Source organism: Telopea speciosissima, chromosome 10, assembly GCF_018873765.1.
Source record: "Telopea speciosissima isolate NSW1024214 ecotype Mountain lineage chromosome 10, Tspe_v1, whole genome shotgun sequence".
Lineage (NCBI taxonomy): Eukaryota > Viridiplantae > Streptophyta > Magnoliopsida > Proteales > Proteaceae > Telopea > Telopea speciosissima.
In genome coordinates this window covers 43,581,002-43,608,808 of record NC_057925.1, presented here as the reverse complement: position 1 = coordinate 43,608,808, position 27,807 = coordinate 43,581,002, and the positions used below count along the sequence as shown (strand labels likewise).

The following is a 27,807-nucleotide window of genomic DNA, read 5'->3' as shown; positions in this document are numbered from 1 at the left end:
CCCTTTTGTTATCAATATTCCACATATTTTGTTTGCTGTTTTTCAAGACATCTTATTTTAATTACAACAATTGCAAATTTCAATTAAGTTATCTACAACCTATGACGCAGGACAAGAGAATTGCCCAGCAGGAATATTATGTTCATTTGAAATCCATAATAAGAAATTGCACTCTGCTACCAAAAGGCAGAGAAGTAAGAACACCTACGACTTTAATGAGCTTTGTCGAACACCAGATAGGAGAAGGATTGTTTAATTTTTATTATTATTTTTTTGTGAGAAAGAGGGAGGAATGAAGCAAACAAGATATTCAGCATACAAAGAGTACAGAAGCTTCAACTCACTTTGTAACCAACAGAAGAATAATCTTTGTGCTCAATAACTCCAATCAACTGAATTACATTGTACCCTGCTTCTTTTACATGTGGAAGGACCTGAAAAGGAGCAATGGAAACATAAAAACAGAAAGGAAAGAGTATAACGATACAGGTAAAACAGATACACAAGTGTGGAACTTACCTCCAAAGTGAATTCATTGAAAGTTGAAACTTTTGGCTCTGATCCACTAATCCCAATATGGCATTCATATATACGAAGAGACTTTGGCACTTTCGGGCGCATGTTTTTCCATTTGTATGCACTTTCAGGAGGTGGCTCCCAGTGCACGGCATAAGATTGCTTTCCATCTCCATCTAATTATCACCATAAGATCAAGAAAACATATGTCCAATACTAAAGAGATTGTAAGATCATGAAAAGAGAGCACCAACATAAAAGATTCTGAAAAAGATGAGCCATATGACATGGAACTGATAGCACTGTTGTATGCCTAACTCATATACGCTGGTAAATGGTAATAATAGATGGAAGACTTATTTTAAGCAGCGGAAAATTCTGTCTTGAATTATCATTTTCCTTCTCCTGCCCCCTCCCAATTTCTCTAAACCTATGCAGAAGATAGTCATTGAAGAAGAAAGTAATATTGATCATAGTTTTGAGAAGCAGGTTTACGAAATCATAGGTGAGTGATCTTCAAATCTACGCACCAAAATTTATGCCAAAGTATAACTCGGATCAAGAGGCAACAATATGAGGCCAGATAGCTTCTAGAATAAGGCCTTCAAAAAGTAAATGATGAATAAACAAAACAAGTTAACAAGAAACAAGTTAACAAGAAATAAGTGAGGCCAAGGCGAGGATAGGAATGGTGTTCTTCCTCTATGGTCTAATGAAATCTGATGAAACTGTTGAGCCAAAGGTGGAGCACAAGAATTAATTATTGGATACTGCAATTTTGATGAGTTCACATGTACCTCATTATGGGTGGCCATTAATTCATATATCTTATCATTAGAATTATGCCTACTCTTCTATATATTGTTGTTCAATCTCATCTGTTATTCTTAATCTTACTCTTCTAATTCTTATAAGCTTGTGCATTCTTCCCCTGAGAAGAAAACTCAGACCAAATCCCAGCAAGATATCAAACTTTAAACAAAACAGATGGCATATCCTAAAAGAGATCTCTTATTGAAGAAAATGAAATCATAAAGCAACAAAATTACTTCAGAAAAAGCAAATTTACCAGGAAACACATAAGTAGCCCAAGCAGGAACTCGTTCCAAAGGTCCACTGGGAGTGTTGAAATAAACCCTGTATCTACTTCCATGAGGTATGCCTGGAGTGTATTTTTTTAACCATGCTTTCCTTCCTTTTCGCATCTCTAACCAATATGCCACAGGAGGCTTCTTAGCACGAAACTTTGCTCGCCTAACAGGATCATCTATGACATTGTAAATGTCATATTCCTTTCCATTATCTATCACATCAAAGGGAGGTAAGTTGCTTGGAGGATCATCTTTGTGCTTTTCTTTCCATGCTTTATATCTTGTTTCCGCATCTGGTATTTCTTCCAGTTCCTCTTCCGTTTGGGGCCCATTAGGACCAAAAATCTGCTCGTATAACTTGGCTGGAATCTCAAAACGTGATTTAATAAAACGGTCCTCTCCGGGTTCCCAATACTCATCATTCATCTTCTTAAAAATTTCTTCTATGGTAACACCACTGTCACCTTCATCATAGTCATCCACATAGTTGTACTGCTGAAAATAGAATTCATCAGGTTTTTCTCCCTCCCTGAGTTTGTCTTCAATAATGATTAACCAATACCCATAATCATCTCGGCCAAAGTGACCCTCTCTTGCACTGTTCTCTGTCGGTGACCACCCATTAAAATCACCCACCAATGCACAGTAGCGAGCACCTGTTCCAGAATTTTTAAACCTCATGAATGACTACCAACATGCAACAGCAGTCAAGAAAATCTAAAGTATGAAATAAGGAGGGTCAGGAAATAGATATTGCCCATTCCATCAAATTTCGATGATTATTTATAAGCAGGGGAAGTACCTGGAGCCCACTCCATGAAATCTAGCCGATGATGCACATTACGATGCACGCCCAATAACTCATATCTGGAGAAGCAGCATGAAATCATCTAAAACACTACGAGTCTAACATAACTTTTAACACATTGACAATAACCCACACAGATTTAACATTAACGCAGAGTAGATGTTGCACTCCAACGTCGAAATTGAAATCCAAGAGGAAGAAAAGAAAAAGGAACGAAACCTTTTTGTGTTTTTTTTGAAGAAGGGGGAGTAATTCGAGGGTGCTCGAAGAGCAGCTAGAATAGGGGTTGTAAAACTCACCCAGAAGCCATCTCCATTAAATTAGCGAAGCGCGTCAAGAGCTGAGCTTTGAGGTCCTTCAAGGATTTATACCTGAAACCAATCCATTAAAAAAAACAAAAACAAAAACAATCTTCAGAACATCAGACATGAAATTCTTCCTTCTCCCGGTACCTCTCGCGAAGAGACTGAGCAAAGGCTTTGTGAGAAATGCCGAGTTTGGTGAGGAAACCAGATGGGTCGACTCCAGTCTCTTCGTTGGCAGAGATTTCCTTCTTCAGAGGTCTCTTGGATTTGCTGGGATTGGGAACCTGCTGGTGCTGTTGAGGTTCCCCTGTAGCAGAACATCTCAATCTGCCTGCACAAAAAGTTTCTCTTCCTCTGTAGCGTGTATGAGCAGGTAAAACAAGAGAGCGGTCGTTCGACGACGGAAGAAAGAAAGCACACAGCGTAATCGAAGCCATTGGAACACTTTTGGTGTTGTTGCAGGTTTGCAGTGACAGAGAGATCACCCCGTTGGCCTGTTTGCAAGTATGTAGCGTCGTAGCGATAAAGCCGATAAAAGGGCGGTATTCAATTCATAACAGGATAGACGAGTGACGAGATATGCTGTGCGGGTCGGGCCAATATAACCGAGTCCAGCTGCCACTGTCAACGATATTAAATCAGTGATGTAGTACAGATAGAGGGTAAAACAGTCAAAATACAATACAACGTCGATATATGTGTGGACGACAACATCTGATACGGCCTATATGGACCTGTGAGTATTACAACTCATTTTTCTCCCTAATTGAAATTTATGGAGAAACCATCATAGGCTGAAACTCTAAGAATTTCTTCTAGGGCTGGTGCACTGAGAAACGTTTCAAAAAGGAGATCTTGCTCTCTTGGGCAAGCTTATTCCCAAACGGTTATATAAAAAATTGGGAAGCAGTTTGTACTCCTATGTGTCCATCTCTCTTCTCATTAAAAAAAAGGGAACAGAGATGTCTTTTCACATGAGGAGGAGAGAGATAGACTCACACTCTCGGATAGAGAAATTTTCCTCTAAAAAATTTCATTGTTTAGTGCCGAAACATATGTTTGTGCACCAATGGTAGAAGCTTCATTCAAATGATCTCAAATTATGAACTCATATTAGCTCGATCGACACAGCATATCTCGTCACTCGTCTAGATATGGACATATCAAACCTATTTTTCATTACAACATGTGTTGGCATCTGTCCTTTGTGTTTTAGTATATTCATTTTTTTGTTCTTTTCAAAATGTAATGAATCTTCAAAGTTTTTTGGTAATAAATCTTCAAAGTTTAATATTGCCACATGGTTAAGTTTGATTGAGTTCAAAATTGATAAGTAAATAAGTAATCATGGGGCATACTTTGTACAAAAAATTTGGGCCCTAACTAATTAGCCATGTATGTCAGAACATTTTGGACTTTCCTGTTTTGTTCTGCGTAGGGGTTGACTCCGCCAACTTGAAATCCGTGGGTTGGGCTGTTTGCATTTTGATAGGTGGCAAACTCTTTTTGGAAAGTGTTGTTTCTATAAGGAAACATCATGTTTTGGAATCTGAGTTGACTAGCATTTTTAATGGTCTAATCCTAACTCAAAAGAGATGAGTGAAGCTAAAAGAAGTTTGGTGTGGTGATAATTCCTTGCCTGGACTTCTTCCAACTCCATTCCGATCTCCTTGGCCATACGAACTGTTAACCCTTTTTTTGTAGACCTCTAAACTTTCTATGGATGTTTTCTTTAGACAATTAGATGATACTAGGTTGTTAAGTTGGCTAAAATCTAAAGCACGTGTAGATGCGAATCAGAACGTTCCAAGTATGACAGAACATTGTAATAGTTTGCCTTTTCAGGCTTAATTTATCTTCTTTTTTATCACCAAAAAAAAAAAAAACTAATTAGCCATGTGGTGGATAAGGTCATCTAGTTTGAAATTTGGTCTGAATACCAAAATTTTGATCGAAATGAAATCGCCAACGACTTGATAGGTTTTCAAGATTTCGGTTGAAATTTCGGCAAAATAACCAAAATGGTCGATATTTTTCACTCAAAATTGTGTAATGTTTTCCAATTTTATAGTTCTTCATTTCTATTGCGTATTTCAATTTTATTATTGAATGTTGTATGTGAGGACTAAACTACGTGTATAATAGGCTATACAAGGGAAATGATATAGTTGTGTATGATGTACACAAACATCCTAGGTTCTAAAGCTGAACTACTACCACTTTGGATCTTACCAAAAAAAAAAAAAAACTACCACTTTGGTTTTTTTTTTTTTTTCTCAAGCTAATGATTCAAACATGTGTAAATATACTTAGGGGTGCAACTTTGGTCCTACCGGCCCTGGCCCGCTCTGAGCCTGAACAGGGCCTGGGCTGAGAAATCCTGGCCCTGAGGGCAGGGTCAGGGTTGAAAATTTCTAACCCTGAGTCAGGATCAGGTCGGGTCAGGGTTGAAGCTTCAAGTTGAACCTGACCCGACCTAGCCCGGCCTTGTTTTAAGTTATCCTATAAAATATATATTGATATATATATATATATATATAATATAAATTTTAAATATCATCCACATTTTATTATATATGAAGATAATAAGTAATATAATCATTTTATTATAGTGTTATTTTACCTAAAATTGATAATTTTCTCCCCGGTGCAATCCAGCCTAGCATCTCCCTTAACCCCCTCCCATGATCAGGGTCAATCAGGGTCAGCCCGACCCGACCCTGAGAACGGCTCAGGGTTGGATTTTTTAGGCCCTAAGTCAGGGCCGGATCGAACTTGGCCCTAGCTAAAGAGACTCAGGGTTGGGCTAGGATTTTAAAAAGCCCAGCTCAACCAGACTCTGTTGCAGCCCTAAACATACTTAAATAAGTGTAACAAGAGGTTTCAGGGCGAAAAATAAACAAAATAGCATGGCAAAGTTAACGAATAATATTCATATATTTTCTGTATCTTTGTATAATAAGCCATTTGGTAAGCATATTTCATTAATCATGTATGTAGATGAGTCATGTGCAAAATTTACTATCATTCATACTTGTAGCAAGTCTCAACTGCTAGGAAACTCATTCCCCAATCCCCAGCATTCCTTGTGGAAAATTATGTCCAGCAATTCCATGCCCGGTCCAGAATCCCGAATAAGAAGAGGCATAAAAGAGAGATACATTAAGATACAGTTGGTAAAAGCAAGAAATTAATATAGGTAATAACCAAACTTATAAAAAACTACAAATAGATAAGAAAGATAATATTGCTTTTTACCTCCTAACGCATTGGGTGCATTCATTTAATGGGCCAAAGGAGATCCCTTGGTAAGGCTGTCAAAGCGCCCTGTCAATCCCAGGTGCTGCATGTTGCCCGGATTGACAGGATCTTTTTCCTGCATCAAGGCCTGCCCTCTTTCAATTGCTTGTATAATTGATGAAAAATAACAAAAACAAGATTAAGTCCAGCCCAGGGGTGAGATACTTCAGCTTGACCTCAGTCAAGGTGGGCTTAGGCTGAGCCCTAAGGACTACGGGCTGGTAGTCCTGGTTGTTTAAAAACCTAACCCAATCCAATCTGGCCTGGTCGCACTCTTGATCGGATTGGGCAGATTGATCGAATTCTGACCTAGCTATGTGCCAACCTGAAGAAGGTTTTGGCCTTGGGGAACATTAACTTAATTGGCCACTTCTTTTGACCAACCTGCGCCACATCTTGGGGCCAGAATTCAACCTATCTTCAAGAAGTGGTCTATGTTTAGTCTGAATTTAGTTTGTGCAAGGTTTAGTCATTGGTTTGCAAAGTCCTTGGCAATGATTTTTCATATTGCAAATGCATGTTTTAACCCTTTAGTTATGTAATTTTTGGGTTTTTAGGTTTAGTAGATAGAGAGTTTTGAAGGTGACGGATACCGATCCAATACTAATCAGCCATCACAATTTTAATAATCTCATTGACTGTGGAGTTGGAAGGCCATCACAAGTTTGTATGAAGATTCATGTTTAATGCATTTAGCAATAAGAAAAACATGAACGGGTACATTTATTCATTTATTTACTTATTACCCCTTTTATTGTTTGCTATAAATTACTGATTGCTTTATGAATTTAGGATCATGGATGCTTGGGGTAGCGATTACTCAATTTTAGTTCGGTTTCATAGCCTTATTATTGAGATATGGGAGAAAACTAATAAAATATTTAGCTCAAATTTACATTATAATTTCAATTAAGAGATTTGATTGTAATTGCTGTTCTTGTTTTCACAAGACAATCCAAACTTTTTTTCTAGGGGGTTTTGTCTCCCTGGGAGTTTTTCCCCTCTTCTTTGAACTCTAGGTAGATGCAGTTTTGCCCTTTCTTGTTCTTGCGGTGGAGGAATTGGCAAAATCACAAAGAAGGGCTCATAGATTATACACAGGAAGGTTTTCATGGGGGAGAGACGCCGTCGTTGAACCGATTTTCTCTTCACATTGCACGAAGGGGATGGCGATTGGAACCCCCTCTTCCTATTGCCTTTCAGTGGAACAAGCATTCTTGTCTTCAGAATAATTACGTTCATTTCATGGAGCAACTAGACATCCCGAATGAATAGTGTTTTTTGTGAAACAATGCAGGGACTGAAGTTTAAGTGCAAATATGGAGACATTTTCGAGTTTAGTTTCTTATCGGTTGTATAATCAATCAATAGAAGATTAGCAATTATGAAATATCAAAAAAATATAGACTAGACGATTAGACATTTTTTTTTTTTTTTTTTAAACTAGGTAATTTGGGTTATATCTATTAGATAAAAATTAAGGAAAATTTCTTGGACACCCCCTAAAAGTATCCAATATCCTAGAAACTTACCATACTTGGTCAAAATATCACAGATACCCCTTATTTTTATGAATTTGTTTCAATTTAGTCCACTCCGTTAATCTCTGCAGTTAAGTGTCTGTTAACCCTTTTTAAATTGTAAAATTATCTTTACCACAGTGATATCCCTGTAATGCCCTTAATGATGAATTAATGATGTTAGAAATTAGTTTTTACAAAAAGACAATTTTACCCTTGTTTTTATTCAATACCTTTTTTTTTATTCCTTTTTTCTCCCCCTTCTTCTCCTTCTGCTGTTTCTTCCGCCGCCGCCGCCGCCGCCGCCACCACCACAGCCACCCCCCTCCAACCCTCCTTCTCTTGCTTCCCTGCAACCCCGCCACCACCCTCTCCAGTCTCCCCCACCCGACCATGCTCTCAGCAATCCAACCCCATAAAAACCCTAAGTCTACAAATTAAAACCCTAACCTATTCGGTGCGGTTGCTCTGAATCCAAGACCTTGAACCATGATTATCAGTTCTGGTCTATTCTTAGGCCTGCACATCCATCGAAGTCAAAAGTGTCCTCATTCTACCATACTTATCTGATTTCAAAGTTTCTGAGTTTGTTTCAGAAATCTTGTTTCTGTTATTTGTTCATGCATCAGTTTCTAATATTCCTGCTTAATTGCTCTCTTAAATAATTATGTTGTGATTTCGTTATTTCTTAATATCGATTTCTGGTTCTTGAGTATTCCACCGTTAGTAGGATTCTTTCATATCTCAGAATCTGACCCTTAGGTTGCTTTCATCTTTTGATATTTTGTTCTCTTGAATATCCTAAGCATTCGACCAGCTTATTAGCCAGATCAGACTCTTAGATTTTCTGATATTTAATTTCTCTTGAAATCTGGTTGTTCCTATCCCTGCGATTCTTGAATTTTACTGCAATATCTGATACCAAATCCTTAGGTGACTTAGAAACCCCATTAGAAAGCATGGCTTCTTTTTATTAGGTCTCATTCCAGATACTACATTCTGGTTTCTAGATTTTTCTCTTCACCAAAATATCACCCACTCTGACTTAATGGAAACAGGAGATGAAGAAGAAGGTTGCAGCTGCAACGATTGGGCATCGTTGGTGCTCCAAGATCCGGCGATTGAAGAAGACAATTGGAGCTTATATCAACGCTTGCAGTAGAGGAAAAAGATTCAATGGCAAGCTTCACTCTTCTCGTTGTCTTCTTCCTCCCTCTCTGTTTTCCTCTCTTCCGGCGAAGACTTCAGAGACCATCGGAGTTGAAACAGGTGATGGTCGCCGGAGCCGGAGCCGGAGCAGGTGATGATCGCCGGAGCCGCAGCCATAGAGGGAAGAAGATGAAATGACAGTTTTGTCCTTTTATTTAAATAACTAAGGGGTAAAATGGGTATTTCACCTTTGGATACTAACTGTCCTTAACGTTTGGGGTGTCTGTGTTATTTTGACCAAGTATAGTAAGTTTCTGAGATATTGAATACTTTTAAGGGGTGTCCATGAAATTTTCCCAAAAATTAATCAATTGATGCTTTTGAGATTAGTCCTTTTTATGTTGGGGTTGTTACATAATAGAAAGTTCATCGTTGTCTGTATGGATTGTGTCTTCAATTTTAATGGATTGGAACGAATTTGTATTGATGTGATCTTCTTCAATTTTTATCGACTTACTTCAAATATAGACCCTTAAGTAATCATGTGTACTGTACATAGTAATTAACATAATGTAGTTGAATTCTATTTGAACAGTTTGTTCATCATCATTTATCCATACAAGTTGGTATAAGATATTTATAAAAGAAGAATATTCGAAAACAAACATCTAGTAGAAAGACCGGTTTACCTGAGTGAGGTGGGTGCCTAACACATTCCCACTTACCCCGAATCTCATACCAGACCAAATGAAACCCCTGAGTTTTCCAATCTCTTAAGCTCTCACTCTCTCGTTCTCTTTCTTCTTCAAATGAAGAAGAAACCTACTGCCCAAAAACCTTTCTTGCATTTGAAAACCGGAAAAACCGATCTCAAACCCCTTTGTTTCTCTCTCTTTCTTTGTCTCCCTCCTTTCCTCCCTCTATTTTTTAGAAGAAAAGGGATCAAAGAGGAAGGCAGAAGATATGAGAACTGGGGAAGAACTTGGGGTTGCGACTGTTGTCCCCTGATTGAGAGATATTATTGGAATATCACATTACATAAGAGCATTTTGGGTTTGAATGAATATTAAGACTGATGTCATCACTTAACAACGATTTTTCTTGGAATGGGTACAATTGATATAATCTTTTGATTGTAAGGAACAGAGAGCTATTACTCAACATGTAGGGGAAGGACCTGTCATTAGGGCATAATTGAGGGGAGGGGGGAGTAATTTACTATTAATTTAACTGCAGCTCATTTACTATTATCTGTGTTGGAAGTTTTGACATGCATACTCGTGGAGCTAGTTGGGCTTCCATTCTTATTTGCAATAAAACTTCTAGCTTTACTTCTTATGGTTATGGTTATGCTGGTTGTGCTCAAGAGTCTGAAGCGAGAAGACTCCTGCAAGGCCTTCTCAGCGCCAAGCCTTCAGGTACCATTTCCATCGTCGTTTGGACTGATAGATAATAAGCAGTTGGTCGATTCGGTAGAAAGCTGTAGAACAGCTTGATGCCCATGAGATATTTACTCTATTTTGATCGATATTTCTTCTTGTGTTGAATATTTTGAATCTGTAATTGGACAAATCAAAACCATTCAGGATGCCATGTATTAGTTAGATGTGGTCCTAATACAATCATACGGTGCCTTATATTGCATATTTGTATGACCAAAAAAAACAGCAATTGTTAGCTTTCCTCCCTCGTACTCGATTCATTTTTTCAAAAGAAAATCTCACTACATTTGCTAAAGGAAATGTAAAATAGTCGATAATAGTACCTTCTCTCAAACTCAATTTTCATTTTTTTGGGTAAATCTTTTTACATTGAACGAAAACTGGAAGGGGGGTATTATGGGAAAACTGCACACATGTCCACCTTTTTTTTTTTTATATAAAATGGGTAACAGTAAAATAATCAATTCCAAAGTTTGTTCAATAGGGAGTAAAAAACAAAAGGCATGGGAAATTCAACAATGAGGCCCAGTAATATATGTCAAAAGGACTGAAAAGGAGGGAGGAGAAGAGGAAGAAAATAAATTTCAGAATTTTTTTTTTGGGGGGATAATAAAAGTTTTTCACTAGTTTATTTATTTCTGTTCAATGTAATCTGAGTACTGGAGGCTAACCAGATAACTGAAGCTCAGATTACAGTCATACAGTTTAAATAAAGAGAGATCATAAAAATGATTAATGAGAATTAGTAAATACACATATTTTCTCTCCTCCACCTTGCCCACGAGATGCGATAGTAAAAAGGATATCAACAAACTGACAACTTCAGATGATATAAAATCAAATTAAAAGCTTACCAGAGCCACCAATTCAAAGATTGCTATTTTGCCTCTTTCTTGGTATACTCCCTAGCTCCAAATATGGTTGAACCAATTCTCACATTGGTACTGCCCATTTCAATCTGCAGAAATCCACAGGTTCAATTATTTAGTCAAAGTGAATCTTCTGACTGCTGCTCCAGTTAGGCAAATTTTTTTTGATGCAGAACCAAGGGTACTCAAGGAAGAAAAAGAAGAAGGCTGCTGCCTACCTTGGCAGCCAGCCACGATTTTGATTCTCAACTACTGCTGGTGTAGCACTGTTCTGTTCTATTGGGTTGTTATGTTTTAATTTTTGAGTCATGTAATAAACCAATGAACCGGCTGATTAAATTGGTCTAGTTTAAGTTATGGTCAGCCATGTGGGCTACGTTAGTAGTCTAGGATATTTGCTTTCTAATTTCATGTTAGTAGTTAGTTTCTATTTTCATAATTAGTAGGTGATTAAAATTAGTAGTCACAACAGTTAGAAGCTGATTGTGTTTTGTAATTTTGTAATCCAAGTCAAAACTTAGAAGTTTCTAATTTAGGACTTTCAAATTTTGTTCCTGTGCTTTTTCTCTCTTTATGACTGTCAATAAATACAACTCAAGAGGCCATACAGGCCACGATTTCTATTCTCCAAATACTGCTGCTTGCATGTTGCTTCAATGAAGTTATTTCCATGGTGTTCGATCCTTGGTGACGGCGCTGGTGTGATCCAAGCTGACTCCTTGCAGTGGGAAGCTCAGGAGGTTATTCTTCAGTCCTTGTTCTCTTTCTTTTCAAGCAATCCAGCCACTAGAAGACATCCCCACTCCAGCTGAAAACCACTGCTGCTGTGACTGCTTTGAACCTATTTTCAATACTTTCTAATTCCATTCTCCCTCTCTCCTACCCTATCCAGCCATCACTTTTCCTCCATCTTTTGAGCACCTTTTCCCCCCATCCTAGAGCTCCACTCGATTCCCCTTTCAGCCCCTTCTGATCTGTTGAATGGCCCTCCACAAGAAATCTTCCCAAAACCAGTTAAATCCCTATTTCCTAGCCTGCTACTACTCAAATCGGCAGAGAAGAAAAACCTTCTGCAGATTTGTTTGCTGGACACTCCTTGTTTTTCCTATTGTCCCAGACCTATCCCTCCATACTAACCTCACCCTATAACTAAACCATACCCTATCAAACCATCCCAGCCTTAACTCATCGAACTGAACCAATTTTCCTTGATTTCAGATCCTGTTTTGGGACTAGTTGAATTTTCATTCCTGTCCTACATTATTTTTGCTAACAAAAACAATCAGAAATAATTCCTAGGCGCGTCAAAAAGTTTTCAGGGATTTAGCAGTAATCTGTTTTCCTATTTTCTATTCATCATTTTATTTTAAATTTGAGGATTCTGATATCAGCTCTTAAAAGTCAACCTATAATTGTTGTAGCTGTCAGCTTGTACTAGACTTTTTAACCTACAATTATATAATCCTTACCGCTTGCTCAAAGTCACCAGACATCCCCATTGATAGATCACAGTTTTCCTCTGCTATTCCAAGTGCTTTGCAAACCTCAAGCCTACAGTTTGACATTGTCTAACTCAACCAAATAAATACAAGGAATCAGAAAAACACAGTAACATGATATGGGAAATGAATTAAACAACAAAGCACAAGTCCCAGAATCATCACTTTGAAATTCTCTGGAGTTGATGTGTAATCCAGCATCCCTATTGTCATTAGTCCAGAAAACTCAAGGTTCGGGCATCCAAGCTTAATATGCTTAGCAAGTTCTACGCAACCTGATGGTTCAACTCCAGATTTTGCTGCAGTGAAATCACATGGACAAATAAATTGGTCTATTCACACAACCTCAATGCAAGCCAGAAAACAGTTAATTAGCGTAAATATTTAGAGCAAGGTTCGACGAAGACCACAAAATCGTTTTAACTTGACATGGAGCTTCCTATTTAGACTTTTGAGACATGACCTTGATGTGATACTCTATATGTGACAACATATGAATAAAGTATCAATCAGTCAGCCAACTAACTAGTGGGCAATGGCACCAAAGTTATTGGTTGAACATTTTTAACTGTCTGAATAGTGAACAGATCTTGAATGGATGAAAGAAAATGCCGGGAACAGTTCCATACGTTGATCAGTGGATAGTCAAACAAATAATGGAACTAAGAGTTGTGAAGAAATCAGTAGGTGGACAGTATAGATTGTCTAGTGTGCATGGTTCTTTGGACATAGCTCATACATGACTAGGCCATTGATTGAATTATTTGGATTGATATGTACAGGTGTAAGTGATTTAGTTCATGTTAAATTGTGCGGTGTTTTGATGTATACCACAATAGGAGTCGTCCTATCGTGGAATATAGTCTTGCAGTAGAAGTTCTTAGGTGTTAGTGTTTTGCTTATTTGTTTCTTTCCTAACTACACTAGGATAATAGGATACTTTGTTATTTACTTTCCTAGTTTAGTTAGGTTGCTGTTTTAAGTCTTCTAGTCTATCGCAAGGACTTCCACTTAGGAAGTCCTTGGTCTCTTGTATTTTGAGGCTATATATAATATGATGTTTTGGAGGGGGGGGGGAGACTACTGCATCGACTGTGAGTTTTCTCTAGCAGTCTTCTTTCTCTCTCTCTCTCTCTCTTCTTCTTCTTCTTCACTGTGATTACTGATTTTAATTCTGATATTGTCACACGAGCTCAGATAAACTAGTAACATCCTCAATCAATTGCTGTTTTGTAACTATTCTCGGTTCTGGTTGCAGCACCCTATGCTGCTTACATATTGTTCTTTACCGTTTATATCAATGCGAAAGGCAAGATGAAGTATCTCAAATCACACCCACCTTCTTCTAATTCCAAAGACTATGAGGAGTGGATGCATGGGAGCGCCACACTTCTTATATAATTGTGGAACACATTACACCACTGTCAAGGGCGTTTGGAATGACTTGAAGGAAAGCTTCACCCAAAAAAGAACATGACTCGTATTAATGATCTTTATGACAAAATCTTAAAATTCAAGCAGGGGGACAAATCTTTGAATGTGTACTACAGTGCCTCTAAGAGAATGTGGAAAGAGCTCAATGTTGATCAACCTCTCTCAATACTAACCTGGAAAAATTGAACATTTAGCGGGCTGTGTTTCAAGTTGCAAAGTTCTTGGCAGGGTTATTCTGATTTTCAGCCAATTAAGAGCTAGTTGCTTGCTGGGGAGAAGATGCCTTCCATGAATGAGACCTTCCCTCATCTTCAATGCATTGCTTCTCCCTCCACAGCTGACGTGTCATCCTTTTCCAAGGAAAGTTCTGCTTTTGTTGCTGGTTGTGACCGTGGTTCTACTTTTCCTGGGAGAGGTCGTGGCTCAGCGGGAGGCCATAGTCGTGGTGGACAACAGACAGATAGGTCTTTCAGACTGTGTAGTTTCTATGGCAAGCTATATCATACAATTGAGACGTGTTCGGCTAAACATGGTAAACCAGAGTGGGCTCAGGAATTAGCTAATACAACAGTGCTGGATGGTAACACTGAAAAGGTATCCTTTAGTGGCACCAACCTTGCCACTTCTTCTGGAGCTTCTCCATGAAGTTTTGTCTCTTGAGACAATTGTAATTAGATTCTTAAACGTCTCCAGAATCTTAAGTCATCTACTGCTACTTCCTCATATACAGCTACTCTAGCAAACAGGTACATTAGCAATTCTCACTACCACATTTTCTACTCCTTGAATAATTGATTCTGGTGCCTCCACTCATAAGACTGGTAAGTCAGATTTGTTCTCTTCCTTGCATAAAATTCACCATTCTTCCCCAATAATTCTTGCTAATGGGTCTTCTACCCAAGTAACTGATCATGGTGCCATTTCACCTACCTCATACATGACTCTGTCGTTTGTTTTATATGTGCCACAATTACTTTTAAGTCTTTAATCTGTTAATCAACTTATAAAAGCACTAAAGTGTATGGTCACCTCTTATCCTTTTTATTGTGTTTTTTCAGGATCTTTAGACAAGGAGGATGATTGATGGAGGGCTTAAGCAAGATGGGCTTTATTATCTTGATTGTGTTGTGCCCTCTTTTGCTGCTACTACTACTTCCGGTGGTATTTCTCCTACTTAGTTGCATTTTTGGTTGGGACATCTATCCTTGTTAAAACTCCAACATATGATTCCTAGTTGCAAGTCTATGTCTCACCTTGAGTGTGAAGCGTGTGAGCTCGGGAAATATCATTAGGTCCTCTTTTCCTCCTCGTAGTAGGTCAAGGAGTCCTTTATTTTCTTTAGTACATTCAGAAATTTGGGGTCCGGTCGTGTCAAACTTCGGTCATTTATTTTTTTGTATTTTGTTACTTTTGTAGACGATCATTCCCGTCTGACATGGTTCTACTTTTTGAAAAATAGTTCAGACTTTCTTTCTGCTTTTAAAAGAATTTTACAATGAAATAAAGACTCAGTTTGGTGTTTCTATTAAAGTTCTTCAGTCTGATAGTGCACTTCAATACACTCAACATGAGAGATCTATTTTTTATTCTGCTCATGACATGATTCATGATATCTGTGAAAATCAGAGAATAGAAGAGGAAGAAGAGAAGAAAAGAAGAGAGAAGAGTTGCAGCCGTAAACATTCAATATATTCAATAGAGAGACAAAAGAATATATATACATGGGTATAGGGTAAGGGTAAAAAGACGAAAAAAGCCTCATAATTGGGGCTTAAGGAATCTCGTGATTAGCGCCTGCCTGGCGCTAATCACGAGATCCTATATGGACCCCACGACAGCACTCTAACACTCCCCCTCAAGCTGGAGCATATATATCAATCATGCCCAGCTTGTTACAAATATACTCTATTCTCCCATTACCCAATGATTGAGTAAATACATCTGCAAGCTGCTCTCCAGTTCTGATATGGCTTGGAAGAATCACTCCCCTCTGCATCTTTTCCCGAACAAAATGGCAATCAATGCAATGTGTTTCGTCCTTTCGTGGAACACAGGATTGGAAGCAATATGAATTGATGCCTGATTATCACACCATAATTGCATGGGAGTCAGAACCTTGAACCCCAACTCAGACAATAGCTATTGTATCCAGATTAAATCACATGTTACTTGCGCCATAGCTCTGTATTCTGACACAGCACTGGAACGAGCCACAACACTCTGCTTTTTGCCCTTCCATGAAACCAGATTTCCTCTAACAAAAGTGTAGTACCCAGTAGTCGACCTCCTGCCAGTTGGGGATCCTGCCCAATCAGCATCTGAAAACCCTTCAACTCTAATATGTCCATGATCTTGATACACAATTCCTCTACCTGGAGCTTTTTTGAGATACCTTAGGATGCGTACAACTACATCCCAATGAGATGTTCGAGGAGAGGAAAGAAACTGACTGACCACACTTACTGGAAAAGCAATGTCAAGTCGAGTAACTATTAAATAATTTAACTTACCCACCAGCCTTCTATATTTCTCAGGATCATCAAGGGCATCTCCCCCTTTGGCCACAAGTCTCACATTCTGGTCCATGGGTGTGTCAATCGGCTTAGATCCAAGCATACCTGTCTCAGTAAGTAAATCCAACACATACTTTCGCTGTGATAAGAAAACTCCTTTCCGAGACTGTGCCACTTCAATTCCCAAAAAATATTTTAACTTCCCCAAGTCCTTGGTCTGAAATTTCTGTTGAAGGTATGACTTCAACTCTGTTATACCAACTGAATCATCACCAGTGATGATAATATCATCAACGTACACAATCAGAAAAATCCTCCCTGCATCTGACTGTCTATAAAAGAATGAGTGATCACTCCCACACCTTGACATGCCAAAGGCCAGAACAACTTTAGTAAATCTGCCAAACCACGCACGAGGAGACTGTTTCAGCCCATATAATGATTTTTAATTTACACACCATTCCAGACTCCCCCTGAGCAACAAACCCGGGTGGTTGCTCCATATAACCTCCTCCTGTAGAGTCCTATGTAGGAACGCATTCTTAACATCAAGCTGGAACAAAGGCCAATGATACGTGGCTACAAGTGATATCAAAATACGAACAGAAGCAAGTTTGGCCACCGGGAAGAATGTATCTAAGTAGTCTTTACCATACACCTGCGCATACCCCTTAGCTACAAGCCTCGCCTTCAAGCGAGCAAGGAAACCATCTGGATTAACCTTCACTGCATATACTTATAGACACCCGACGACTGTTTTCCCTGGAGGCAGCGGTACAATATCCCAAGTATCATTCACCTTTAATGCCAATAACTCTTCCTCCATAGCTGTCCTCCAGCCAGGATCAGATAATGCCTCTGTCACAGACTTAGGAAGGGGATGGGCCTCAACAGTAGATAAAAAAGAACGAAATGGAGAAGACAAAGAAGAATAAGAAACAAATCTGGAAATTGGATGTTGAGTACAACTATGGGAACCTTTCCGTTTAGCAATTGGAATGTCGAGGTCAGAAACAACAAGTTCAACTGAAGGAGTAGCCGTGCTAGGATCTGCAACAGAAGAGGACGTGACAGAGTCGGCGAGAACAGGAGGGGCAGCAACTACTTGTGGGCGACGAACATAGACTTTGGTTGGCAGCAATTCCTGTGCAGGAGTTGATGGTATGGGAGCAGGAGCATGAGTTTGAATTACATACACCGGGAAGTCATCATCCAACTCAGAGACATTCACTGGATCAGCATGGTACGGTGTTAATTAAAAAAAGGAGGCATCAGCTGTGATAAAATACTTCCGTAAGGATGAAGAAAAACAGCGGTACCCCTTTTGGATACAGAAATAGCCTAGAAACATACACTTAATCGCTTTAGGATCCAACTTAGACAGTCCAGGCGTATGATTTCGAACAAAGCATGTACAACCAAAAATACGGCAAAACAAACAATGGCTCGGTGGGAAACAATAAGGAATGGGGAATTCCGCCTCGCAAGACAGATGAAGGCATATGGTTAATAAGGTAGCACACAGTTAAAACAGCATCAGCCCAAAAATGTTTGGGAACCCTCATCTCAAACAACAGGGAACGGGTTACCTCTATTAAGTGATGATTTTTCCTTTCTGCCACACCGTTTTGTTGTGGTGTGTCAGAATAGGAAGACTGGTGGACCATACCATGCTGTACCATGAATGTAGAAAAGGGAGCAGAGAAGTACTCTTTGGCATTATCACTACGAAGGATTTTCACAGTTACACCAAACTGAGTTTGAATTTCAGAGACACGCACAAAAGATAGAAAATAATTCAGATCTATTTTTCATTAAATATAACCAAGTCATCCTTGAATAGTCATCAATAAAGGTAACAAAATACTTAAAACCCAAATTTGATATGACAGGACATGGACCCCATACATCAGAATGGACCAAAGAAAAAGGAGAAACAGACCTCTTATTGACTCTAGGGGGATAACTCACACGGTGGAGTTTCCCAAACTGACAAGATTCACACTCAAGACTAGAAAGAGAAAGAAAACTACAATTTAACTTCTTAAGACTTTCCAAGGACGGATGACCAAGTCGACAATGAATTTGATGATGTGAAGCAACAAACGGAGATCCATTAAGCAAATATAGCCCCCCTGACTCACGGCCTCTACCAATCGTCTTCTTCGTAACAAGATCCTGCAAAACACAAGAATCGGGATAAAATGTCACTGAACAATTAAAAGTATTGGTTAATTTACTTACTGACATAAGATTGAACGGAAAATTCGGAAGGTAGAGAACAGAAGGTAGGGATAATGAAGAGTTCGGATGAACAGTCCCAGTGCCCTTAACCTTGGCTAAAGATCCATCGGCTAATGTAACACTGGATGATGATGGAGACAAAGAAGAAAAGATACCTGACATTCTTGACATGTGGTCTGATGCCCCTGAATCAATGATCCAGGGATGAGAAGCAGCGGAAAGGCATGCAGTGGCATTACCAGTCTTAACCAAAGTAGCAGCGGAAGAAGTCGGCTTTGAAATCTGAAACTGGTTGTACTGTGCATACTCTTCATTAGACATAACAATCACCTTACCCTCAGAAGGTTGAGACTGAGGGGCTGAATCACTACTTACAGCAGAATTTGCAAACTGCTGCTGTCCAGGCTTCCCATGAAGCTTCCAACAAAATCTTTGGATAGGGCCAGGTTGACCACAATGATGACATGTCCGGACAGCAGTTGACCCATCAGAAGAGGCATTAGACTGCCCATAACCTTGGCTGTTACCGGGCTGAAATGTACCACGGCCTGTACCACGACCAGCCCCCACGTCCATGGCTTCCCCCACGGTAACTACCATCTCCACGGCCACCTCCACTGGCTGCATTTTGGGAAACCAAAGCTGAACTATCAACTGCTGGTGAGGAGTCAGGAGATACTCGAAGAACACGAGCAAACGTATCTATGAGTGAGGCAATGTGTTCACTTCCAAGAATTTGTGATCGGACAGATTCGTACTCCCGCCCGAGCCGTCCCAAAAAGCCCATAACAGCCAACTGTTCTCTTTGGACTTGCATCTACTTCACATCCGAAGAAATAGGAAGAAGGGCATTCAATTCTTCATACAATCGCTTAAAATCAGCGAAATATTGGGTGATAGAACGCCCCTTTCTTTCAGTTCTGTAGAACTCCTGTGACAACTCATAAATCCTTGATAAATTATTTTGGCCCGAGTAAAGAACTCCCAAGTAGTCCCATAAATCTTTCACAGTATCACTATGAGTGACCAAATCCACAACATGATTCTCCATCGAGTTTAACATCTGTCCAAGAATTCGGGCATCGACCATCTCCCAAGTTGCATCATCTGCTGGTTTGGGTCCTGTCAAGTGTAGCTGCTGATTTTGCCCAGTCAAAACAAGCTTCACGATTTTTCTCCATTGCTGGAAATTTGTAATGCCTTCAAGTTTCTTCTTTGTGATTCGATTGGAAGATGAGGATACTACCTCAGTAACCACTGCACTACCTTTATCTTCATCACCCATGTTGTCTTCTCACAATAAAATTTCAGAGATCAAGGAATACCAAACACACCTTCAATAGATGATACCACCAATCGAATCACCAAAAAATCACCCACGGCTTTACCAACTACTGCTCCAATAGCTACTGCCACCAATCAAGTCCAAAAACATCACTTACGGCTTCAAAAACTGTTGCCCAACCATACATCGAGCCTCCCAAAGACATCATTCCACCAATATAGCACTCAAACAATCACAAACATCGTCGCAAACACACCAAAATCTGCTTTTAATTAAGAAATAGCAGATTTACATCATACACTACCAAATAACGATCAACCAATACCCAAAAATAATCGCAAGGGTGAAAATCACCCCCTCTTTCTAAGACCGAGAGCCTCTGGTGGTGTTACCAGATATCGCAGAGAAAAAAACGAAAGAAAAAAGGAAGAAGGGGCTTGCGCAGATCTGTACCAGGCCTAGAAACTTGGCTCTGATACCATGATATCTGTGAAAATCAGAGAATAGAAGAGGAAGAAGAGAGAAGAATTGCAGCCATAAACATTCAATATATTCAATAGAGAGACAAAAGAATTTGTATACATGGTTATAGGGTAAGGGTAAAAAGATGAAAAGGGCCTCATAATTGGGGCTTAAGGAATCTCGTGATTAGCGCCAAGCGCTAATCACGAGAGGTGCTAATCATGAGATCCTATATGGACCCCACGACAGCACTCTAACAATTCATAAACGAGTTGTCTTTATACCCCTCAACAAAACAAGGTTGTTGAAAGGAAAAACAGACATTTATTGGAAATTGCTTGGTCTATACTGATTTACATGCATGTTCCAAATATTTTTTGGTGTGATGTTTTAACAATGTGTTATTTGATTAACTAGATGCCTTCTTCTGTTTTCAATAACTGATCCCCTCCATCTATTGTGTTTCCAAATTCTCCTTTGTTTTCTTGACCACCTCAAGGGTTTGGCTCCACTTGCTTTGTTCACAATCTGCAACCATATGTTGATAAGTTATCTCCTCGGGATGTCAAGGGTGTTTTTCTTGGTTATTCTAGAAGTCAAAAAGGATATAAATGTTATGATCCTGTTACTCATAAGCAATATGTAAGTACTAATGTTACATTTTTTGAGAATACTCCATACTTTCCAACCACTAGTCATTCTCTTGACAAAGATGTTGTTAGCTCCCAACCTATTCCTACTATAGTGCCTTTCGATGATGTTTCAACCACACCTCACCAACACCATTGAAAGTGTATTATCGGTACAAGAAACCAGTGCGGACTTATTTGGTTCCTCCTGCTTTACAATACACCACACGGTTTGATCCTCTAGCTAGAGTTCCTGCTTCGTCTTGTCTTCTGTTGACTTACCAGTTGCTCTTCGCAAAGGTACCCACTCCGGCACTCAAAAATCCATGATTGCTTATCCTATTGAAAACTTAGTTTCTCTATCTCATCCCTTGCATAGGTTTGCCTTGTCCTTTTGTACTCACTTTATTCCTAAAACCCATCGTGAGGCACAATCTCATCTTGGGTGGAAAGTAGCTATGGAAACAGAAATGGATGCCTTAATTTCTTGACAGACATGGACCCTGGCGGATGTAACACTAGGTAGGACATTGTGTGGTGTCGTTGCGGTGTACACTATTAAGTACAATCCAAATGGCTCTATTAAAATGCTAAAAGCTTGTTTAATTGCGAAGGATTATACTTAGACCTTTGGTGTGGATTACTTTGAGACGTATCCTGTTGCTCTGCTTACTGTAGTTCATGTGCTCATTTCTTTAGCTTTGAATTATGATTGATTTGCTGGATATCAAAAATGCCTTTTTATATGGTGATTTGCATAAGGAGGTGTATTTGGAGCAACCTTCGGGGTATGTTGTTCAAGGGGAGAATACTCTAAGAGTTAGTAAGTCATACAAGGTGATAACTGGCCTAAAACAGTCACCTAGAATAAGTTCAGTTTGATTGTTACTCGATGCAGATTCTCGCATTGTTATTCTGATCATTCACTGTTTGTTCGTCGTCGGGATTGTAGGGTAATAGTATTGGTTGTGTGTGTCGATGATATATCATATCTAGAGATGATGTATATGGGATTACAGAGATGAAAGCTTATTTACAACAACATTTTCTGATGAAAGACTTAGGTGCCCTCAGGTATTTTCTTGGTATTGAAGTGCTTAAGAGTAAAAAAGGGGTTAGTCTCTCATAGAGAAAATATGTTTTGGATCTTTTGCCTGAGACTGGTATGCATGCTTAAAAATATTTGATACACTTAGGGACCCACACCAGAAGTTTGGGACAAATGATGGCAAGGAGCTTGATGATAAGCACCAATACAGGAGATTAGTAGGAAAACTCATTTACCTTACTATGTTACTAGGCCAAACATATCATTTGTTGTTGGGGTTATTAGTCAATTTATGGAGTCACGTAAGAAGGCTCACTGGGAGGCAGCTTGTCTAATATTAAAGTATTTTAAGGGTCCTCCAGGAAAGGGGGCTCATTTACCGACCTAATCAGCACATTGATGTAATTGGATATTCTAATGCAAATTGAGCTGATTGGGCTGGTGCCATAGTTGTCACGGCAGTTAGGCGACCCAAGGCGTTGGAGAGGGTAAAAAATCAAGGCAACACCAAGTAGGCGACCAAGGCGCCCAAGACGGCCAAAGCGTCTGGACAGGCGGCTCCTAGGCGACACCTTGACAACTATGGCTGGTGCTGATGGTGATAAGAGGTCTACCACAAATTACTGTACTTTTATTGGTGGCAACCCTGCAACATGGAGAAGCAAGAAGCAAATGACTGTGGTCAGGTCCACTGTTGAGACTGAGTATAGAACCATGGCTCATACAACAACCGAGTTAATGTGATTGAAACCATTGTTTTAAGAATTGGGATTTCTAGTTTCTCAACATATGAAGATGTTCTGTGATAATCAAGTTGCTATTTATATTGTCAACAACCTGATGTTTCACGAAAGAACCAAACACATTGAAGTTGATTGTCACTTTGTGAGAGATGCAGTAATGAGGAAATTGATTAACACTCTGTACGTTTCCTCTGTAGATTAGATAGGTGATTATGTTTACCAAGCCTCTGTTTATTCCCGTTTTTCAGAAAATTGTTCGAAGTTGGGCATGGGACCATGGGTGATCTATATGCTCCAACTTTAGAGGGAGTGATGATGTACTATATGCAACCACAGGGGTATACTTGTTTGGTTTATTTATTTAATTTTAGTCTACCACATAGACTTGAGGGTATAGTTATCCTTGGCCTTGTAATCTTGTTTGCCCTATCAATATGATACTGTGAGAGGACTTCCAGTAGCAGTATTTCACTCTTTTTCTGTTGGCAGCCGCTTCTCTCCTTCCTTTCTTGCTTTCTCTCTTGTTCTTTTGTTCTTCCTTCTTCTGTATCACTGGTTCTCATCTACCGCTTCAGATATTGTTTTAGGATTTAAGGCCTATACAGGATCAGTGTTAGTTTCTATTTTAGTAAGTTGTATACTGTATAATAGTAGCGTTTCTAGAAGGCTGGACGTATATCTACATTCCAGCCTATAGTTTCTATATTGTTAGAGTCCTAAAATAGTTTTTATTTCGAAGAAGACTCAAGTTGTAAGGGATTCTCCTACCATACATAGGGGTTCACTATGTTGTTGATTGCTATGAAGTTATAAATAGAGAAGGGGATTATACTACCTCAACAATTTGAGAAACAATTTAGCCTTGAGCTTGTTTGTGTTTTATGAGAGACAGAGCATGATTATGTGGGATTCAAAACTGCTCTACTGTGAGATGCAATTGGGAAACCAGTTGGTGGAATTCCTTCTCCACAGTTAGGTAAGAGGCCTAACATATCCTTCCTTTCTTCTATCTTCTCAGATTCTGCCCTTCAGTTTTGTGCATACTATCTCTCCTCTTTGGTTTGATTGCTTGGACATTATTCTGTCCACTAACTATTGTCAAAGTTTCTTCTTAAATTGGCTAGGGTTTTATGCTGTAGTTATCCCATCGATTCCATCAATTGATGGCAGTTTCTTGCCAACCTTTAAAGTCCTGTGGTAGGCCATATTTGTTTGGTTTCTAATTCTGTTTTGCTAGTTTCTATTTTCTATATTCACTTACTACCTTTTCTCATTAATTACTAATTCCATTCCTCAGTTTCTATTTTACATTAGTTGTGGTTTCCCTCTGGTTACTAATTCTGAATCCCAGTTTCAGCAAGTTGCTAATTTGGTAATCTTGGTTCAAACTGTAAGGGTTTATTCTCCTTCCCTGTTAGCCCAATCGACCAGAATTCTGGCAACATCAGACTTGTCTTTTCTTTGTTTAATTAATTCCCAGTTGCTGGTTTTGGTTCCTGCTTCCTATGATTCTGGAATTACATGAGGTTTTCAAACCCTAATCCTTAGGTGATTAGAATACGCTATTAGTAAGGTATTACGGTATCTTTCCATAATTTTGAGCTTCTTGTTACAACCCACACTAAATAAATAAATAAATCCAAGATTTTTGGGTTTGATACTTCATTCATGTAGATATAAACAGAAGAAAAGGATACAAAAGAGAAAAATAATAGCTTGACCCACCAAAACGACTACCTTCATATCAACCTACAGAACTCCAGTGTCTCCATTCCACTCTATTTAAAGCATTAGACTTACAAGCCATACGAATGAAAGAGGGAAAAGAAGGACAATATCTTATTTTTTACCAAGTCTAGTATTTCTATTTCATTCTTGAGCCCAACAGGAAAACTATGTGGGCTTCGACACATTGGGTTATGCTTTCTATATTATACTCACATGCTTCTCCACTGGAATTTACTTGGACCATAACCTTAAGAGGCTTTCTTCCGATGTTTGCAACTCTCCGATCAAGATAATTTGCAATCTGTGAAGCAAAGGAAACATAGTAACACATCTGAAAGTGAACTACGGATCTGAAAATGAATGGGAGAGAAGTTTCAGGGATGTGTGATGTACTCATTGATTCATTTTCTTTCTGTCTTCCTCTTCTTCTATGTGGAAGCAATATAGTTTGCAAATTGGATTATGAAGGTTGAAAACAAACACTAAAAGTAGCTCATTAATGGAATAGAATGGAAAATGTATGCTGATAAAAAACTGTGAAAGATTTTCCCTTTTCATTTTCCCAATTAGATGAATTAGTGAAATTTCCTTGAGAAGTATTACAGTTTCATTAATTATTACAATATGCAGAGCATCATTCATAATCAATACTCACTTTGATAGGAAATTTACATCAAGTAGGAAATTATAAATACAGTTACCTTATGCCAGTACATTAAGGTGATTGGAAAATATATTACGACCACAAAAAGTAACAAAAAGAATACCAGAGGTTTTACATTCTATGTAAGAGAAGAAAAAAAGAAGTCAGTGGTTCTGATCCTAAGAAAGAACAGTCTATCCCATAGAAGAAACTTGTGAAGAAAACCTTCAAACTGAAGGCTAATAAGTTCCTCAGATTGAAATTTTGTAAGAAAAAGACATGTTACACCATTTACAGGATTCTTGATTTAAACTGAGAGACCACTAGGGCCGACGTTTAATACACAAGATGAAAAAAATTACGGTGAACCTAAAAAACTTAGTTGGAAATAGTAAGTAGTAACACGGGCCAATAAGTTGCATCTTAAAGCTGTTCACACACAAAAAAAAATGTTTTACCTAATTGTAGGGCATTGACTTCTATAACATTTGATTGACACAAGGTGAACCTAAAAAACTTAGATGGAACTTGTAACACGGGAGAATAGGTTGATCCTAAGACTTTCCAGAAAAGAAAAAAAAATGGTTTTACCTAATTGTTGGACAGTGAATTCTAGAAAATTTGATTGAGAAACTGTCTCATTCATCAGGCCTTGGACTGTAAATGAGAGAAGTTACTTATTTAGCTCCAACTGTAGAGATTGAAGTAAATTTGAAATGGCTCAGTTTATAAGAAGCTTGACTGATCACATTATGTATTTGTAAATCACCTTTTTCTGCTCATCTTGTTCTACACTTTATTTCATGGTCTTGGAATTTATGCTATAGAACATGCTGGGTATGCTGAAGTTACTCCCCAATTCTCCTCCCCCCCCCCCCCCCAAAAAAAAAAAAATGTAACCTCAAGGGATCAGTTTTTGTACCCAATGCACATTGTACAGGATCTTCTCTATTAGAAACTTTTTAAGCCTACGGAATGGGCATGACCAACAACGGTGATTGGTGAATGATGATTTTAGATAGTTTCAATAATAATAATGGAAATGCTTCATCTCAAAATGAACTACTAAGCCATGTACTAAATTTTCCCACAGAAGAAAAGAGAAAGAAACTTAATTGAGATCCAAGAGGATTAATGCTTCTGTCAATGCCCATTAGATGTCTACCTTCTCATCATCTACACTCTCAACCATGGCCAGATTTGGGACAGCCGCTGTAAAACAGTAAGCAAGGAAGACATTAAAATTCACCAATACTTTTCCTTAAACACAAATACAGAAACCAATAAGCCAGAAGTATCTGATCCAAATGAAATACCAAAAGAGAGAGAGAGAGAGAGAGAGAGGTGGTGAATAACAGAAGAGTTATATGAATCTAAATATGTAAGAAAGAAATATCAACGTATGATACAAACAGAAGAAGACAGGTCGGTTAACGCCTGCTGTGTTACAGTCTTTGAATTCAATTATTTAGAAAAAAATGGCAGCTTTGGGTGCAAATAAACGCAGACCAAGAGACATGAGAAAATGATCTAATCAAATCACACAAAATATAATTCAGAACCCTCAAAAAGGAGGTAGAAAAGATATTGAAAAGAGTGCATACAGAGAAGCACTTTAACTTTGTTGCTCTGCAAGTGCCCGATGAAATGCCAATCGATATCATCAGGAAGCTGCACATACGAAAATTTTTCCAAAATCAAGTTTTCCCCAACATTATAATAATAAGGGAAAAAGAACTGCTGGAAATTTTTTTTTTTAATGGGAAAAGAACTGCTGGAAATGAAATCAAGTTTGAGCGATTAATCAATTGAGTAATCGTGTAGATTTCGGGATAGGACTTCTGGAAGTGAATCACAGTTGAAGTTCAGTCCGAAGTCCAAAATTCAATAGGTTAGGGTCTAACAGAGATAATATGGAACAGAATATAAAGATTGAAGAGTGAGGACCTGAGGTGCTTTTTCAACGATCTCTTGGACGTAGTTTTCGCCGAAGCAGCGATGACCAGCGTCGTAGACTTGGCGGATGACAGAAACAGATTTGGTCTTGCTGACGGCAACCACCTTGATTTGATCGGCCTTGCGCCCTGATCTCTCGGCTGCTTGTTGGACTCGGTGGAACACCGAACGCAGACTCGTCACCGCTGCACTATCCATGGCGGGAGCAGCCATGCCAGAGTTCTGCTCTTCCGCCTCTGTTCCTGTCTCTGTCTCTTTCTGGTTCGTCCCGCTGCTCATCTCAAGGCTGCAGCAATGCCAGAGTTCTACACAGCCTATTACAGAGAATCTCGGCTGCGTGCTAAGACCGGGAAGTCGGGAACTGCGATGGTTCGTAATCTCGGATTTTATCGGCCGATGTCGGCCAGATCGGATCAGTATTCGCCGAGGCCAATCCCGAGATGCAACCGATCCTTGACTCTTACTGAAGTTTTTGGATTTTTTTGGAAAGTTTTTTATATTAATTTGAACGATCCAATCTGATCCCGAGATCACAACATTGACCAACTCTGGCTGATACATGACTCAATCCATACAAAAACGATTTTGAGGGATTTTTGATCGATCTTGACCGATTTGTACCA

The 27,807-nt window shown here is 38.9% G+C and overlaps 2 protein-coding genes across 2 annotated transcripts in view; both read right to left on the bottom strand.

The window, feature by feature from the left end:
• The window catches only part of LOC122642949 (1,4-alpha-glucan-branching enzyme 3, chloroplastic/amyloplastic), a 35,727-nt gene extending 32,541 nt beyond the window's left edge, over nucleotides 1-3,186 (bottom strand). Inside the window, exons 1-6 of the mRNA XM_043836570.1 lie at nucleotides 2,868-3,186; nucleotides 2,715-2,786; nucleotides 2,410-2,474; nucleotides 1,586-2,263; nucleotides 520-692; nucleotides 345-434 (exon numbers count right to left, since the gene is read on the bottom strand). Coding sequence (XP_043692505.1) covers nucleotides 345-434; nucleotides 520-692; nucleotides 1,586-2,263; nucleotides 2,410-2,474; nucleotides 2,715-2,786; nucleotides 2,868-3,157 — 1,368 coding nt within the window. The 5' untranslated portion in view covers nucleotides 3,158-3,186. The remainder of the gene's footprint in view (nucleotides 1-344; nucleotides 435-519; nucleotides 693-1,585; nucleotides 2,264-2,409; nucleotides 2,475-2,714; nucleotides 2,787-2,867) is intronic.
• Nucleotides 3,187-10,734: 7,548 nt separating this feature from the next.
• LOC122643076 (pyridoxal phosphate homeostasis protein-like) lies at nucleotides 10,735-27,480 on the bottom strand. The gene is made up of 7 exons (XM_043836708.1): nucleotides 27,176-27,480; nucleotides 26,833-26,899; nucleotides 26,394-26,440; nucleotides 24,799-24,886; nucleotides 12,665-12,798; nucleotides 12,470-12,568; nucleotides 10,735-11,089 (listed from the first exon to the last, which is right to left on the bottom strand). The coding sequence occupies exons 1-7, from the start codon at nucleotides 27,461-27,463 to the stop codon at nucleotides 11,009-11,011; spliced, it is 804 nt and encodes a 267-aa protein (XP_043692643.1). The 5' UTR covers nucleotides 27,464-27,480; the 3' UTR covers nucleotides 10,735-11,008.
• Between the last annotated feature and the right edge of the window lie 327 nt (nucleotides 27,481-27,807).